The 15034-nt window shown below is 40.0% G+C and overlaps 1 protein-coding gene across 2 annotated transcripts in view; it reads right to left on the bottom strand.

The window, feature by feature from the left end:
• Positions 1–10697: 10697 nt before the first annotated feature.
• The window catches only part of STT3B (STT3 oligosaccharyltransferase complex catalytic subunit B), an 82216-nt gene continuing 77879 nt past the window's right edge, over positions 10698–15034 (bottom strand). For both annotated transcript variants that reach the window (XM_007516848.3, XM_060180483.1), the window contains exon 16: positions 10698–12320. In XM_007516848.3, the coding sequence (XP_007516910.1) occupies positions 12240–12320 (81 nt within the window). In that variant the 3' untranslated portion in view covers positions 10698–12239. The remainder of the gene's footprint in view (positions 12321–15034) is intronic.

Here is a 15034-nt window from a genome sequence, read left to right as displayed (position 1 = left end):
TTAATTTCAGATTTTGAACCGTCATTGCATTTCAGTAACAACCCCACTTTGCTATTTTATTGAGGGTTTTCACTGATAAACATGACTAGTCTGCCTAATACTTTTAAATTATGTACCAAGATACAGGTTTCCCTGCTATCCAATCATGTTAATTTTTCATGTGTTTGGGGGAGTGGCATTAGCATTAGTTTATACAGTATACATTTTTGAGTTCTTTGGACAAACCGCCACAAAATAAGCAAGAATACTGTTTTTTGGAGAGTGCAAGAAATCTAAAAAGTTGAGCTCAGTAAGTTGGGAAGTATTCCTACTTTTTAACATTTTTCTTCTCTTTTTTTTTTCCCCCTGCTACTGGGGCTTGGAGCCTGCATGAGGAATCCATCACTCGAACCCAGGTCTTTGTGCATGTGTGTGCTTAACCAGGTGCATCGCTGCCCAGTCCCCTACATTTTTCTGGTTTAAGGACTGAGGTCAACTTAGAAATTTGGAAAACTTCACTAGCCCACCCAGCTTTTGTTACATCTTCATTCCTTCATAGTCCAGTACCGACTGGTGTTTTATGCTTCTAGGAATTGTCCATTTGATTTAGGCTATCCAATTTTAAAATAGAAGGTGTGGGGGAGAGACGCCTCCAGTACTGTTTGTGAAGCTTCCCCTCTTGTGGAGAATGGGGGCTTGAACCCAGGTCATGATACCCAGCCAAGTGTCGATAGTACTCTTAACCACACACCCAAAAGAACTATCAAAATAAAACCTAAAAGAAATTACCAGAATATAGCCTTCCAAGACTGAAAAAACAGAAACCTTAATTGGGGAAATTCTGTCACACATTGAACATTTTTAGCTTGTCTTCAACTATTCCCAAAATTTTATTTTTTTTAATATTTATGTTCCATTTTTTTATTGTTGTAGCTATTGTTGTTATTCATGTCGTCGTTGTTGGACAGGACAGAGAGAAATAGAGAAAGGAGGGGAAAACCGAGAGGGGGAAAGAAAGACAGACACCTGCAGACCTGTTTCACTGCCTGTGAAGCGACTCCTCTGCAGGTGGGGAGCCAGGGGATTGAACCGAGATCCTTACACCCGGTCCTTGTGCCATGTGTGCTTAACCCGCTGGCTATGGCCCGACTCCCAAAAATTAATTTTATAAGGCTACAATTTTTCTGTTATCAAAAGCACTGACATCACACACAGAAAGCAAATTACAGCTATATTTGATAACGTCAGTGCCTAAACCCAGTATATACTGATTAAGGAAATGAATAAGCAGGTAGCAATGTTTTTGCGAGACTTGTATGTCTGAGCTTCTGCTTCAACTTGCAGCTCTGAATATGCTAGAGCAAAGCCTTGGCTGCCCCTGTGTGTGGGGGGGGAGAGACTGTAGTAAAAACACCACACAGCATGTTCAAGTAGAATTTATTTCAAAAGGGGGGGGGGGAGTCAATAATGATATTCAACAAAATGGATAAAAATATACCTTATTAGTGTGGAAAAAGCATTTGACAAGATTCAGCATCCCACTTATGGGGAAAGAAAGCTTGAGATGGAACACAAGGCAATAGTCACGCCCTCTATGACACACCTAACGAAACAGTTAACAGAGATTTTCCTCAGGAGTAAGGCCAGGCGCCAACTCTTTTTATTCAGCATAGCGCTGGGAGACATAGAAGTAAGCAAGAAGTAAACATTATTTACAGATGACAGGATTAAAAAAATATCCACTAAATATGTATTAGAAACAATAAAGTTGCAAAAAAAAATTAAAAATTACTTTTTCAAACTCCCCCTTCCGTTCCAGGAGCACTGGGGAATGAGATACTGCTGAGAAGCCTTGGGACCAATTTTCTACTCCACCCAGGGAGCTCCCAGGTGTCAGGGATCAAACCAAAAGCCTCAGAAGTAGAAGGGGAAAAAAAAAAGAAGTAGAAGGGGGTGTTATTCCAAGCCTTGTTGTGTTTCTATATGCAAACAAGAGCAAGCAAATTTTTTAAAGAAAAATTTAAAAATGAAAGGAGACCATTTAATGCCACAAACCAACATTAACTCAGAATGTTAAAGACCTGGATATTGAGCCCAAAATTTATATATCTATATCTTAACATCACAGACTTATTTGGAGACTTAACCCCCTGAGCAACTGAAAAGACTAAATGAGACAACAAATTGAAAATATGCTTTCTACACATGGAAAGAAAACTTAAAGGGGGCCAGGTGGTAGTGCATACGGTTGGTTAAGTGCACTTAATACTAAGCACAAGGACACACAGTGAGGAACCGGGTTTGAACCCCTGGTTCCCCACTTGCAGGGAGGAAGTTTCAGAAGCAGTGTAGCTTGTCGGCAAGTGTCTCTCTCTCCCTCTCTCAGTCCTATCCAATAAAATGCGAAAAAAGGCGGCCTGGAGCAGTGGATTCATAGTGCTGGCAACAAGCCCAGCAGTAACCCTGGAGGCAAAAAAGAAACAAACAAAAAAAAAAAAAAGGGGGAGGAGGAGGAAGAAACTTTAAAAGGTTAACTAAGTGGGGGAGTTGGGCGGTAGCACAGCAGGTTAAGCACACATGGTGCAAAGCGCAGGGACCTGCTCAAGGATCTCAGTTCTAGCCCCTGGCTCTCCACCTATAGGGGAGGTTGCTTCACAAGCAGTGAAGCAGGTCTGCAGGTGTCTATCTTTTTCTCCCCGTCTTCCTCTCCTTTCTCCATCTCTCTCTCTCTCTGTCCTATCCAACAACAACAATAATAACACCGGCGATAAACAAGGGCAACAAAGGGGGGGATAACCTCCAGGAGCAGTGGATTCATACTGCAGGCACCAAGTCCCAGCAATAACTCTGGAGAAAAAAAAAAAGTTAAAGTAACTTAGCAATTAGAAGAAAATACTTGCACATTATGTATCTGACAAATATGTGTAAATAACTCACAGCTCAACAAAGTAACATATGACCCATAAAAAGAGGGTGGAAGTTGGGGTGGGTCAGTAGCGCAGTGGGTTAAGCGCACATGGTGTGAAGCACAAGGACCGGCATAAGGATCCCGTTTTGAACCCCCAGCTCCCCAATGCGGGAGTGGGTGTCCCTTCACTGAGCAGTGAAGCAGGTCTGCAGGTGTCTTTTCTCTCCCCTTCTCTGTCTTCCCCTCCTCTCTCCATTTCTGTCCTATCCAACGACAGCAATACTAATAATGACGATAAACAAGGGCAACAAAAGGGAAAAAATAGCCTGCTCCCCAGCAATAACCCTGGAGGCTAAAATAGGTTGGAGGCAAAATACAGAAGATCCCTGGCAGTACCCACTTGTGTGCACTCAAGCACACACATTAGCACCTAAGGACCTGGGTTCAAGTCCCTGGCACCTGTATGGAGGAAAGCTTCAAGAACTAGGAAGCAGTGCTGCAGTTTCTCGCCCATTCCCTCTTTCAATTTTTCTGCCGTTATCCAAAATAAAAAAAAGAAAAGAAAAAGATGGGCACCGGTAGTAGTGGATTTGTCATTCAGGCACCAAGACCAGCTGTAACTGGTGGCAAAAACAAAAAACAAACAAAAAAACCCTGTGTGATCTATGGAAACATAGATCAACACTTTGTTCTTTATAATTAATTAGATGGGAAGATAGTTAATTTTTTTAATATGACAGGACAGAGAAATTGAGAGGGGTGGGGGAAATAGAGACACCTGCAGCACTACTCTTCATCTCATGAAGCGTCCCTCCTATAGGTGGGAACAGAACTTGAAACTGGGTCCTTGAGTACTGCAATGTGTGCACTCAACTGGGTATGCCCACTGCCCAGCCCTCAGTCTTTTCAACGAATAGTTAAATAATCACCACACCTTAAGCCATATACAAAGACTAACTCCTTTACAGACCTAAAAGTTTATGTTCTGTTTACTAAAGATACAAACTGGTAGGCCTATTTACAGGTTTGCTTTATAAATACCTCTTGGCTACTATTTGATCTTGAGTTTTCAATTTCATTAGCTCTAGCTCTCACTGAAGCCAATTTCACAAAATACCCCAGGCTTTTTTTTTTTTTTTAAACTGTCCACAAAAATTTGATTTTCTAAATAGCTGTGATGACCTGAGGCACAAAATTAGGATTGTCAATATGTAGTTTAATTAGACAGCAAGGTAATGGCAAAATCATAAGAAATAGTAAATGCTGTGTAATGTTTTAATGGTGCAACAGCTAGCTTGGTATATCATTTATCATCCTTCAAATTGGATTAAGTTGGTTCTGGGAACGCACAAGATTTCATGCCCAAGGCATTACAGGTCACAGTTCAATCCCTGGAACCACCATAAAAGAAAATACAGTCCTAAGTCTAACACATAATTTCTTAAACTTAGCTAAAAGCACAGACCAGAACAAAACCTGTGCATAACAGATCAAAGTACCATCACTAGGAAAGCAAGACCTAAGAGAGTTCCAGATAACAGATTTATAGGATCTAGCTCAAATAACTGTGCTAAGTAAACTATGTTGTGTGAGGCCCTACGTTTGGTCCCTGGCCCTGCATATGCTGTGGCTTTTTTGCCTTTAGGATTATTGCTTGGGGCCTGGTGCTGGCACTACGGATCCACTGCTCCTGGTGGTCTTTTTTTTTCTTTTTCTTTAATTGGATAGGGGAGAAATTGAGGAGGGGAAGATACAGGAGAAAGGTACCCGCAGCTCTGCGTCACCACTGGTGAAGTGTCCCCATGCATTTGGGATCTGGGGGCTTGAACCAGGAGGATCCTTGCGTGGGTCCCTGTGCTTTGTACTATGTGTGTGACCCGATGTGCTACCACTGCCTGATGCTACTGTGGCATCTTTTTTAATTTCATGGAATCTTCTTGTTGCTGTCAGTGGGGCTTCACTGCAGGTTAGTTTTTTCAAATAGAGGAAGAGGGTAGACACTACAGCACTTTACCTCCCCCCATGCAGTGGGGGGTAGGCTTGAACCTGGGCTCTGCACTTGGCTGGATCCAGATGAGCCATCTTGCCAGACAATAAAATGTTAAAATGGGTTAAGCGGGTTAAGCGCATGTGGCGTAAAGTGCAAGGACCGGCATAAGGATCCCGGTTCGAGCCCCCGGCTCCCCACCTGCAGGGGGGGTCGCTTCACAGGCGGTGAAGCAGGTCTGCAGGTGTCTATCTTTCTCTCCTCCTCTCTGTCTTCCCCTTCTTTCTCCATTTCTCTCTGTCCTATCCAACAACGACATTAATAACAATAACAATAAAACAAGGGCAACAAAAAGGAATAAATATTAAAAAAAATAAATGTTAAGGGAGTCGGGCTGTAGCGCAGCGGGTTAAGCGCAGGTGGCGCAAAGCACAAGGACTGGCATAAAGATCCCGGTTCGAACCCCGGCTCCCCACCTGCAGGGGAGTCGCTTCACAGGCGGTGAAGCAGGTCTGCAGGTGTCTATCTTTCTCTCCTCCTCTCTCCATTTCTCTCTGTCCTATCCAACAACGACAACAACAATAATAACTACAACAATAAAACAACAAGGGCAACAAAAGAGAATAAATAAAAAAAATAAATTAAAAAAATGTTAAAATTAACTTAATGGATGGGTTAATATCAGATTAGCCACATTCAAGAAAAATGAACAAATCAGGAACATACACAGTATGAAAGGGGAAGCAAAAGATTTCTATTTAATCAGAATTTCAGAAGAGAATGGGCAGCAGTAGTACTTACGAGATGAAAAGACCAGTGAGATAATTCACCTGGGAAGACACACGCTCTGCCATATGTGCAACCCCATGACACAGGAGAAACTGCTGCTAGCACCCCCACTGCCGCCTGCAGTTGCTGGGGCTTGGTGCCGGCACTATGAATTCACCACTCCTGTGGCCATTTTCTCCCCCATCATTTTATTTGATAGGACAAACTGAGAGGGGAGGGGAGATAGGGAGAGACAAGACACCTGCAAACCTGCTTCCTGACTTGCGAAGTGTCCCTGCTGCAGGTGGGGATCAGCGGCTCCAACCCGGGTCCTTGCAATTAGTACAATGTAGGCTTAACCAGGTGTAACACAGCCAGGCCCCCTAAGTGGTCCCAGAGCAGTGATGCACTGGCAGTGACAAATAAATGAGAACTTGAACACATTTCAAAGTAGGATAAATCTTGGATTAAAAAAAAAGGGGGGGGGGGACCGGGTGGTAGCACAGCGGGTTAAGTGCACATAGCACAAAGCGCAAGGATGGAAGTAAGGAGACTGGTTCGAACCTCTGGCTCCCCACCTGTAGGGGAGTCTTCACAGGCAGTGAAACAGGTCTGCAGGTATCTTATCTTTCTCTCCCCCTCTCCATTTCTCTCTGTCCTATCCAACGATGACAATAGCAATAACAACAACAACAATAATAAACAAGGGCAACAAAAGGGAAAAGATAGCCTCCAGAAGCAGTGGATTCATAGTGCAGGAAGCGAGCCCCAGCAATAACCCTGGAGGCAAAAACAAAACAAAACCTTAAGCTAACATATTTATTGTTAATCAGATAAAACAGGGTTTTTGCATTACTATTAATAAAGTATATTCTCCCATATTAAAGATTCCATTTACCAATTTAAGTTCCAAACGTAGGGTTGGGGAGACAGCATAATGGTGATGCAAACAAATTTTCATGCCCGAGACTCTAAAGTCCCAGGTTCAATTCCCAGCACCACCATAAACCAGTTAAGAAGAGTTCTGGTCTATTTGTATCTCTCATTAAAATAAAAATAGTTCCAAATGTATATATATCTAGTAATATGAGTTCAAAGAAAAAAAAGATAGTTCAAAATAGACGAAATTTTTTATGGTGTAAGATTTCAATATATCCTCCTTGCCCAATAAATTCTCAAAGTCTTTGGGGGAGATTTGATGTGTATAAACTTTGAATTGCAATGATTTTCAAAGGAATAAAACATAAAGCATACACATGACTACAATTAAAGTAGTAATTGATAATGAAAGTATAATTAAACACGGGCCAGGTGGTGGCTCACCTGGTTAAGTGCTCACATTAGAGTGCGTAAGGACGTGGTTCAAACCCCTGGTCCCCACTTGCAGGAGGAACACTTCATGAGTGATGCAGGGCTGCAGGTGTCTGTCTCTCTCTACTTCCCCTCAATATCTCAAATAAACACATTGCAAAAATCAAATCCACACTATTCATTTTTTTTAAAAAGTACAATTCAAATATACATTACCCAGAATATTTCATATTACGTGTGAGACTGTAGCTGGAATTTACAGCTTTATCAATTTAGTTATACTGGGAAATAATCCAACAGACTCAAAGAACACCTCTGGTGAGATAGGGGGCCTTGCAGTGGAGCACCCAGAATACAGAATTGGGAAGGTGGTGGTAGAAGCCTTAGAAAGGGTTCCTGAAGTAAAGCAGGTAGCAAGAGTGCCCCCTCCTTTCCACATCACGAGGCTGAAAACTAGAACAGAGCTCTAAGCAGTTTTGCATTTTTTTTCTTCCAGCCTCCTACAAATTCTATCACTTTAACCCTCATTTTACTTTATTTATTCAGTGATTTTTTTTTTTTTTTTTGGAGGGGAAGACCACCTCACCTGACTCCATATCTAATAACTGGGTGCCTTGATTCTGCCTCTTACGAAAACATGTCATAGTAACTTATGGAGCCAGTTAAGCACTTATTTTTGTGTAATTAACAGGATGAATTTCACAAAAACTAAGTTAGATGCAAAACAATGCTCAATTTATATAGTTCAAAGAACAGATGCAATTCAACAGTTTAGATAAACAATTAGAAACTGTTAGAAATTAATTAGAAATTAGTAAGTAAAAAAATTACTAGGAATCAAATCACTATTAAAGGAAGAGGGATTACCTTCTAGAATGGCAAGCGAGATAGGCTACTGACTGGGAGGGACCTGAAGAAGCTTCTAGAGTACTAGCAGCGTTACGGTCACTGACCTGGGTTGTTGTATGCTTTACATTGGGTTGTTCTAGCTCTCCCCCTGCCAAGAAAATTGGTTCAGTCCTGCTAGTTTCACGGGCCCGCTTGTCCCCGCCCCAAGGAACCCCGAGAGAGTTCCAGAGTTCCAGAGTTCCAGAGTTCGAGAGTGCTTGGTGCCACTGCGGGGGAAGGAGGCAGGAGAGTTCTGTTTGGTGATTAGTTTGTCTTAGTTTATAAATTGTTGTTCCTGAATAAAGAAATACAGCTTCCCTGCCCAGCCGTGTGTCCTCGAGTCTCTGTCTACCGCCGCGACGCTAGCCCGGCCAGCTGGAGCCCCTGAATTTTAACAACACTGGGTGACTCTCAAAGTGACTGGTTACGGTGCGAGAATGTGCAGTGGAGGAAGCACTGATACTCAAGCATGAGGTCCCAAGTTTGATCCTTAGCACTGAATCTACCAGAGTAATACTCTTATTTCCCGCATATTATCTTTGTGTTACTTTTAAGTTTTACTTTCAAAGAAATCTTAGCCATTACCAGCTACTGTCCCAGTTTCTTATGGTCTCAACTATTGATAGCACATGTGCTCTACAGTTACCCACTACTCTATTTGCCTTGTGGGGGCTGTGGCAGAACCCCCCCCCACACACACACACACAGCAGCAGGGAGTCCTATGAGGATTCTAGATGGGCTGTGAAACAATGTGAATGTACTCAGCCTACTGATCTGTACAACTGGAAATGGTTAAATGACAAATTCTGTTGTATTTTCAGTTAAAAAATTTAACACACTAATAATAAAATAGCTACAAATCTTATGGCCTTATGATCCCTTAACTATATAAACATTAATACTACATAGTTTTTATACCAAAGTCCTTGGGCCTTTGAGGTCATGGAATGCTGATGAAGCACAAACTTCAAGTAGGTGATACTGTTAAGTTTGAAAAATGCACTTTATCTCTGGACTTGCTACCTATCTTATTTATACACTACAGATTACTCAGTCTGTTCAATCTTAGGATATAGAACAAAAGCAAGCAAGCTATTTTATGGTCTAAAGCTTCAAGGTCATGTCTCTAGTAGCTATCCACATCACCATAATGTAAATAATGATCACACATGAGATACTGAGATATAAAATCTATTCTGAGTAAAGTATCCCATATTTCAATGTAATTTAAACTAATTTTACTTTCTTCTTCAATAAAACCACACGTGATTATAGTTAAGTATTTTACTGAGACAATTCACTGAACCAAAACAGTTTTGACTAAAAATGAAAGACAAGCTCATTCTTTGTTGGTATGCTTCTAAAAACCCCTTCTGTTTCATTAGTTTAATCCCCCCTGCTTAACACTATTCTATTTACATAACCACTTCATTCTGTTTACATAATCTGTTAACAAGCACCACCTTCCCTCCAGGGCATTGGTGGTTTAGTGGTAGAATTCTCACCTGCTCCGCCACCCTCTCCTTGTCATACCCTGATTTTCACCAGTCACTTTTCTCTCCACCCTCTCTGCTTCGCATCCTGTTCCCACCCTACTGGGCTAGTATATTTATAAGGACAAGATTGTTTGTAGTTTTTGGAGAGTTTAGCTTAGCTCGGCTTAGATTGTGCTGCATCCTGCATGAATAAAGAGATACTGCGTACAACCCAGCCATGAGTCCCTGGTAGTCTGTTACCCGCCTGTGAAGCCAGCCCGGCGAAAACAACAATTCTTTTTTTTTTTTTTTTTGCCTCCAGGGTTATCACTGGGGCTCGGTGACTGCACCATGAATCCACTGCTCCTGGAGGCTTTTTTTCTCCATTTTTGTTGCCCTTGTTGATATTATTGTTATTGCTTCTGTTGTTGAACAGGACAGAGAGAAATCGAGAGAGGAGGGGAAGACAGAGAGGGATAGGACACCTGCAGACCTGCTTCACCGCCTGTGAAGCGACTCCTCTGCAGGTGAGGGGAGGGTGGGGGCTTGAACCGGGATCTTTACACCAGTCCTTGTGCATGTGCGCTTAACCTGCTGTGCTACCTCCCACCCCCCCCCCCATTCTTGTTCTTAAGGAGAATATTCTGCAATGAAGATTTTGACTGGTTAAATACCAGAGCTTTTATTCGGGGGGTGGGGGTGGGGGAGGCAATTAACAGTTTACTGTACAGTTACACACAGGTACTTATTCCCCTAAACACCAGAACTTTGTCACAAGACTTGTTGAATGGATTCCCTATTAAAATGGAAATGAAATTCCCTTTTGTCTAGGTGTTTTCACTCACTCCCCCATAAAAAGCAGAAATGAGATTTTCATTCTAAGGTATAAAATAAATAGTCGGTGGGAGTCGGGCGGTAGCGCAGTGGGTTAAGTGCACGTGGCGCAAAGTGTAAGGATCCTGGTTCGAGCCCCCAGCTCCCAACCTGCAGGGGAGTCACTTCACAGGCGGTGAAACAGGTCTGCAGGTGTCTGTCTTTCTCTCCCCCTCTCTCCATTTCTCTCTGTCCTGTCCAACAACAGCTATGACAGCAATGGCAACTACAACAAGCACAACAACAAGGGCAACAAAATGGGAAAAATGGCCTCCAGGAGCAGTGGGTTCTTAGTGCAGGCACCGAGCCCCAGTGATAACCCTGGAGGCAATAAATAAATAAATAAATAAATAGTCGGTGTAAATTGAACTAATTTAGCACTTCTTTTCTACACATCTCTGAAACCTTTTGAAAAATAGAACAAGGAAAGATGTCTTTAGTATTCTGTAACTCCTTCTAAAAATAAAAGCTTTATAGAAAAGAAACAGAAAAAACAACACATAAGACAAAATTTAATTAACTTTATTTCCCCTACAGTCAAGGACTTCTCTGCATTAAATTTTAAAGCAACAAAGTAAAATAAAATTCCCCCAATGACAAGGTATCAGAAATCCAGATTTAGTTACACTTTATTTGTGAAAATGTCCAGCCATTTCGTTGGTCTGTAAAAGAACCATCATCTGGGTCAAAAAAGAATTCTATAAATCAAAGAATTTTCTACACTTTGGAAAAGAAAATCAGCGTAACATTCTTACTGAATATTGGAAATTACACTTTTCTTCATAAAAGGTACATACTATTTCTGCACTTTTCCACCAAAAGCAGTGGTGTAAGTTATGCTTGTTTATATTTAAAAAAAGTTATCTCCTATGGCAGGAAAACCCCTTCTCTTTCATTTTTACTAAATAACTGGAGAAAATTTTCAAGTCTATATAAAGTTGCCTATAAGCTGGAAAGTGAACATGTTCAATCTCCATTTATATTTTAGTGCATTTTTGACAATTGTCACATTTTTAATAAAAGTAAGAAAATGCATATAGCATTAAAGAGTGTTTCATCAAATACTTAAAGGATTACAAATGCTATGATCACTGTAATGGATGAAACTATAAAATGAGCAAATTTAGGCAAAGTTTACAAATCCTTTACCATTCTGAAGAGTCTCAGAAAATGAACTCCAATCACCGGCCTTTTTTAAGGGTTTTCTCCTTTAGTCTTTTACATGTAAACATAGTGCTAACCTCAGTACTAAGATACCAAACCTCATTTTGATAAGCAACATTCTGTGTTGTTGCCATGATTTTCAAAGGATATAAATTTAGCCCTTGAATGAATAAAATATATGAGATCTGCTCTGTCAGTACCTGGTGAAAACAACTGCTTAATGGCAGCAATAATATGGTCAACATAAAAAAAAAAAAAAAAAAAAAAACTTGAACCAATTACTCAGAGGTCCATATTTGCAACAGCAGCTTCTTAGACAGAGCAAACAGTAAGCAATACAAAATGCACATTTGATGAAACATTCTTTGTATTGAAGAAACATGAAAATAAATATAGCTCAAGGACGAATAATTACTTTTCAGATACCTCTTTAGACCTGTAAGAGTTTATTGGTTCAAGAAGCTTGCATCACACTCGTCACTTGTATTTTACATATTGCTATTTGGACAGTTCAAATAAAATGCAGGTCTTGTAAAAGAATAGAAACATTGACAAGTATGCATGTGCCAGGGACCAAATTAGAGGGCTCTTTGGTGCAATTAGTCCAAATTCTCAGATTTGAAGGAGTATGTACCAATAAAAAAAATCTGCTGCTAGACATTTACAGCAGTGCTCTGTCTTGCTTCACGTTACAAATTGAAAACAGCTGTTCTCAATAAACCAATTTTATTTTTTAAATCAGGCATTGCCAGAAAATTTTGTACATTAACCTGGAACAGTGATGGTTCTGGTACCTTCAGTTGCTGTGAAACATGACATGAGCTAAAGGCAAAGACTGGTTCTCACAAGGACCACTGCTTCAAATTAGGAACCAGAACAGTGCATTTAAGCAGTCTTCTTAGATGTCTTCTTGCCTTTCTTAAAAACTAGTTTGTTTTTAATGTAACCACGCTTCCTTTTTGAAGTCTAGAAAGAAAATAGAACACATGATGTTAGTGCAGGTTTCTTACAGGCTACACACATACATACAATTAGTTTGCTGTGTTGTGATGAAGACTGTCATAACAAGCCCATAGCTATGTGACTAAACTCTTGGAATAATCAATGACCACCACTGTTAACTCCAATGATAAGAGATCCTAGATGAGAAACCAGGTTTGAGCCCTGGTCTTCACCACAGTGGGAAGCTTCATGAGCAGTGAAGCAGTGTTCCAGATGTCTCCCTTTCTCTGTCTCTTACCTGTTATCAAAAAGACAGAAAGGGTCACTGAGTTCTAAGCAACAGTCCATGTGACCAAAAACAAACAACCACACATACACACACACACACACACACAAGGAAAAAACCCAACAACAATAACAACAACAAAGAACTAGTTCCCTAGCTTTAAGAACCTTCCTCAAATGCCCATCATAATCCTTACTCCTCTTTCTCAGCTAGATGTAATAATTACATTTCCAGGCATGATATAAGGCTGCAAAAAAGAACCAAGGGACCAGACAATGCCAATGCTGCTCTGGCTTAGTTTTTCATAACCAGCTATTTTAGAACTATAAATTAGTAATTTAGAAGCCCACTTTTATTTTTAAAAAAAATGGAGAAGTGAAATGACTTGGTGTATTGTCCAATTAGGATGGGAAGAGAGCACTTAAAAAAAAAAAAAACACGGGGGGAATATTTCATGCTTTTAACAATAACTTTTTTCCTTAAGAACCCAAGGTCTCAAAAACAACTTGCAATAGATGTTTTCTGATAAAAGAAAAATGTGGTGGTAAAAAAACTAGTGCAAAAAATTTTGTTAGAACACTCTAAGATAGTGGATATACCAACAGATACTGCAAAAAAGCAAGATTTATTGGGAAATAAGTAGTTTAATGCACATCAAAGCAGAAAGTTACCAGAGACTGATGATTCACTCAATTCAATTTTCACATTTAATTACAACTCTTAGAAGATGTACATTTATGATGTTCAATAAAATAATATAGGACTTTTTTCTAGTAGTGACAAAACAGATGGCAAAATATAATCTTATTCTTAAAGCTACAAAAGTTAACTATTGTAACTTGTCCACAGTACATGTAACTTATCAACTTATTTGATAAAGTTGCTTCTGGACACATAAGTATGTTCTCTGAGTATTCCAGGTTCTGGTCAAGTCTCAGGGTTTTTACTCTACAAGTATGTGAACCATGCTCAAGTCTTTCTGCAGCTCTGGACTACAATTTCTAGTGCCTTGGTTTTGCAGTGCCAGTAAAACTCCCAAATGACTGTTATATTCACACTCCTCCAATCTCCAAAAATAAAATCAGAGTGGGTCGAGGAAAGCAAACAAACCATTCCTCTAGTGCTAGGACAAAACAAACTATAAAATCATGGAAACCAGAAGCTCAAAGTCCATGTTACTACTGGCTTCTAGTAACTAGTTCCTGTAACCTTAAGAATTGTATTTTGCCTTTGTTCTTATCTCTATTAGGGAAGAAAAAAAAGAAAAAAAAAAAGTAGAATTTCAAATTGAATGGCCTTGTTTTCCAGGAAAAGTAGTCCTTAACAGGATTTAGCTGTTTCAGAATATCAGCTTTCATTACAGCACCATTGGTTTTGACTTCTACACTTAATGTTACTCACCAGTCTCTCCTATCACACACATAACTTGCCCTGTTATTTAATCTGAAGACTGGTAAATGTATTTGGTATGACTAACACAATGAAGGTCAATTGTGACATTTAAATACATTACTTTACATATGCAAATCTACATGTGGCACAGCAAATATTTGTTAAAGTCTTGATTTATACTTAAACTGCTTAAATTCAGCACGGTACAGACTGTATTCTAAATATATTTGAGTATTTTAAGTAACCAGAAGGAATAACTGCTTCAAACAATCAATGTAAATACAATCATTTTTTAATGGTGTGTTTAACCAGGTGTGCTACCACCTGGCCCCAAATACAATCATTTTTTAACATTTAAGGCTACAATCAGTTAAATAGGACCGGCGGTGGTGCACCTGACTGAGCACACACATTATCATGTACAAGAACCCAGGTTCAAGGCTCCAGTCCCCAACCTACGGGGAGGGTGTATGTGTATGTGTGTGTGTGGGGGGGGGGGCTTCAAGAGATGTAGTGTTGCAGGTGTCTTTGCCTCATTCTATCCCCTCTTCCCTCTCAATTTCTCTGTCCTATTAAAAAAGAAAAAAGTCACCAGGTAGCTCTAATGTTTCATTTGCCTGCTCAGTACTTCCTGTTTCCATGGCAGGTAATCTATATACTCATTTTTAGTGTTCTTTTATAGCAAAGGTTATAACTGTTTGACTTAAGTTATTACTAATGACTTTTAATAGTTCTAATGAGATACTTCATTTATTATTACAAAAATGTTGCAATAGTATCACCATTATTAGATATAAATTGTGTCATAACTACATTAAGAAATTAAGATAAATGACTTTAACCAATCACTGTCCATTGACTTGAGTTCAGCATCTTTATTTTCACAGTGTAAATGGTATTTTACTTTCACAAAGATTCAGAAAGTGGTGATCACAGACACACCACATACCTTCCTATACAAGGAAGTCTTCCTAACAGGGATGACACAAACTGAAGCCGAAATGGCTCTGCAAAAGCTCAGGCTGGCTGCTTAACTGTGACAATATGTAGAGAAAGTGCT

Source organism: Erinaceus europaeus, chromosome 21 (genome assembly GCF_950295315.1).
Source record: "Erinaceus europaeus chromosome 21, mEriEur2.1, whole genome shotgun sequence".
NCBI classification, from domain to species: domain Eukaryota; kingdom Metazoa; phylum Chordata; class Mammalia; order Eulipotyphla; family Erinaceidae; genus Erinaceus; species Erinaceus europaeus.
The sequence above is the reverse complement of the archived record's forward strand: the minus strand, read 5'-3'. Positions and strand labels throughout refer to the sequence as shown.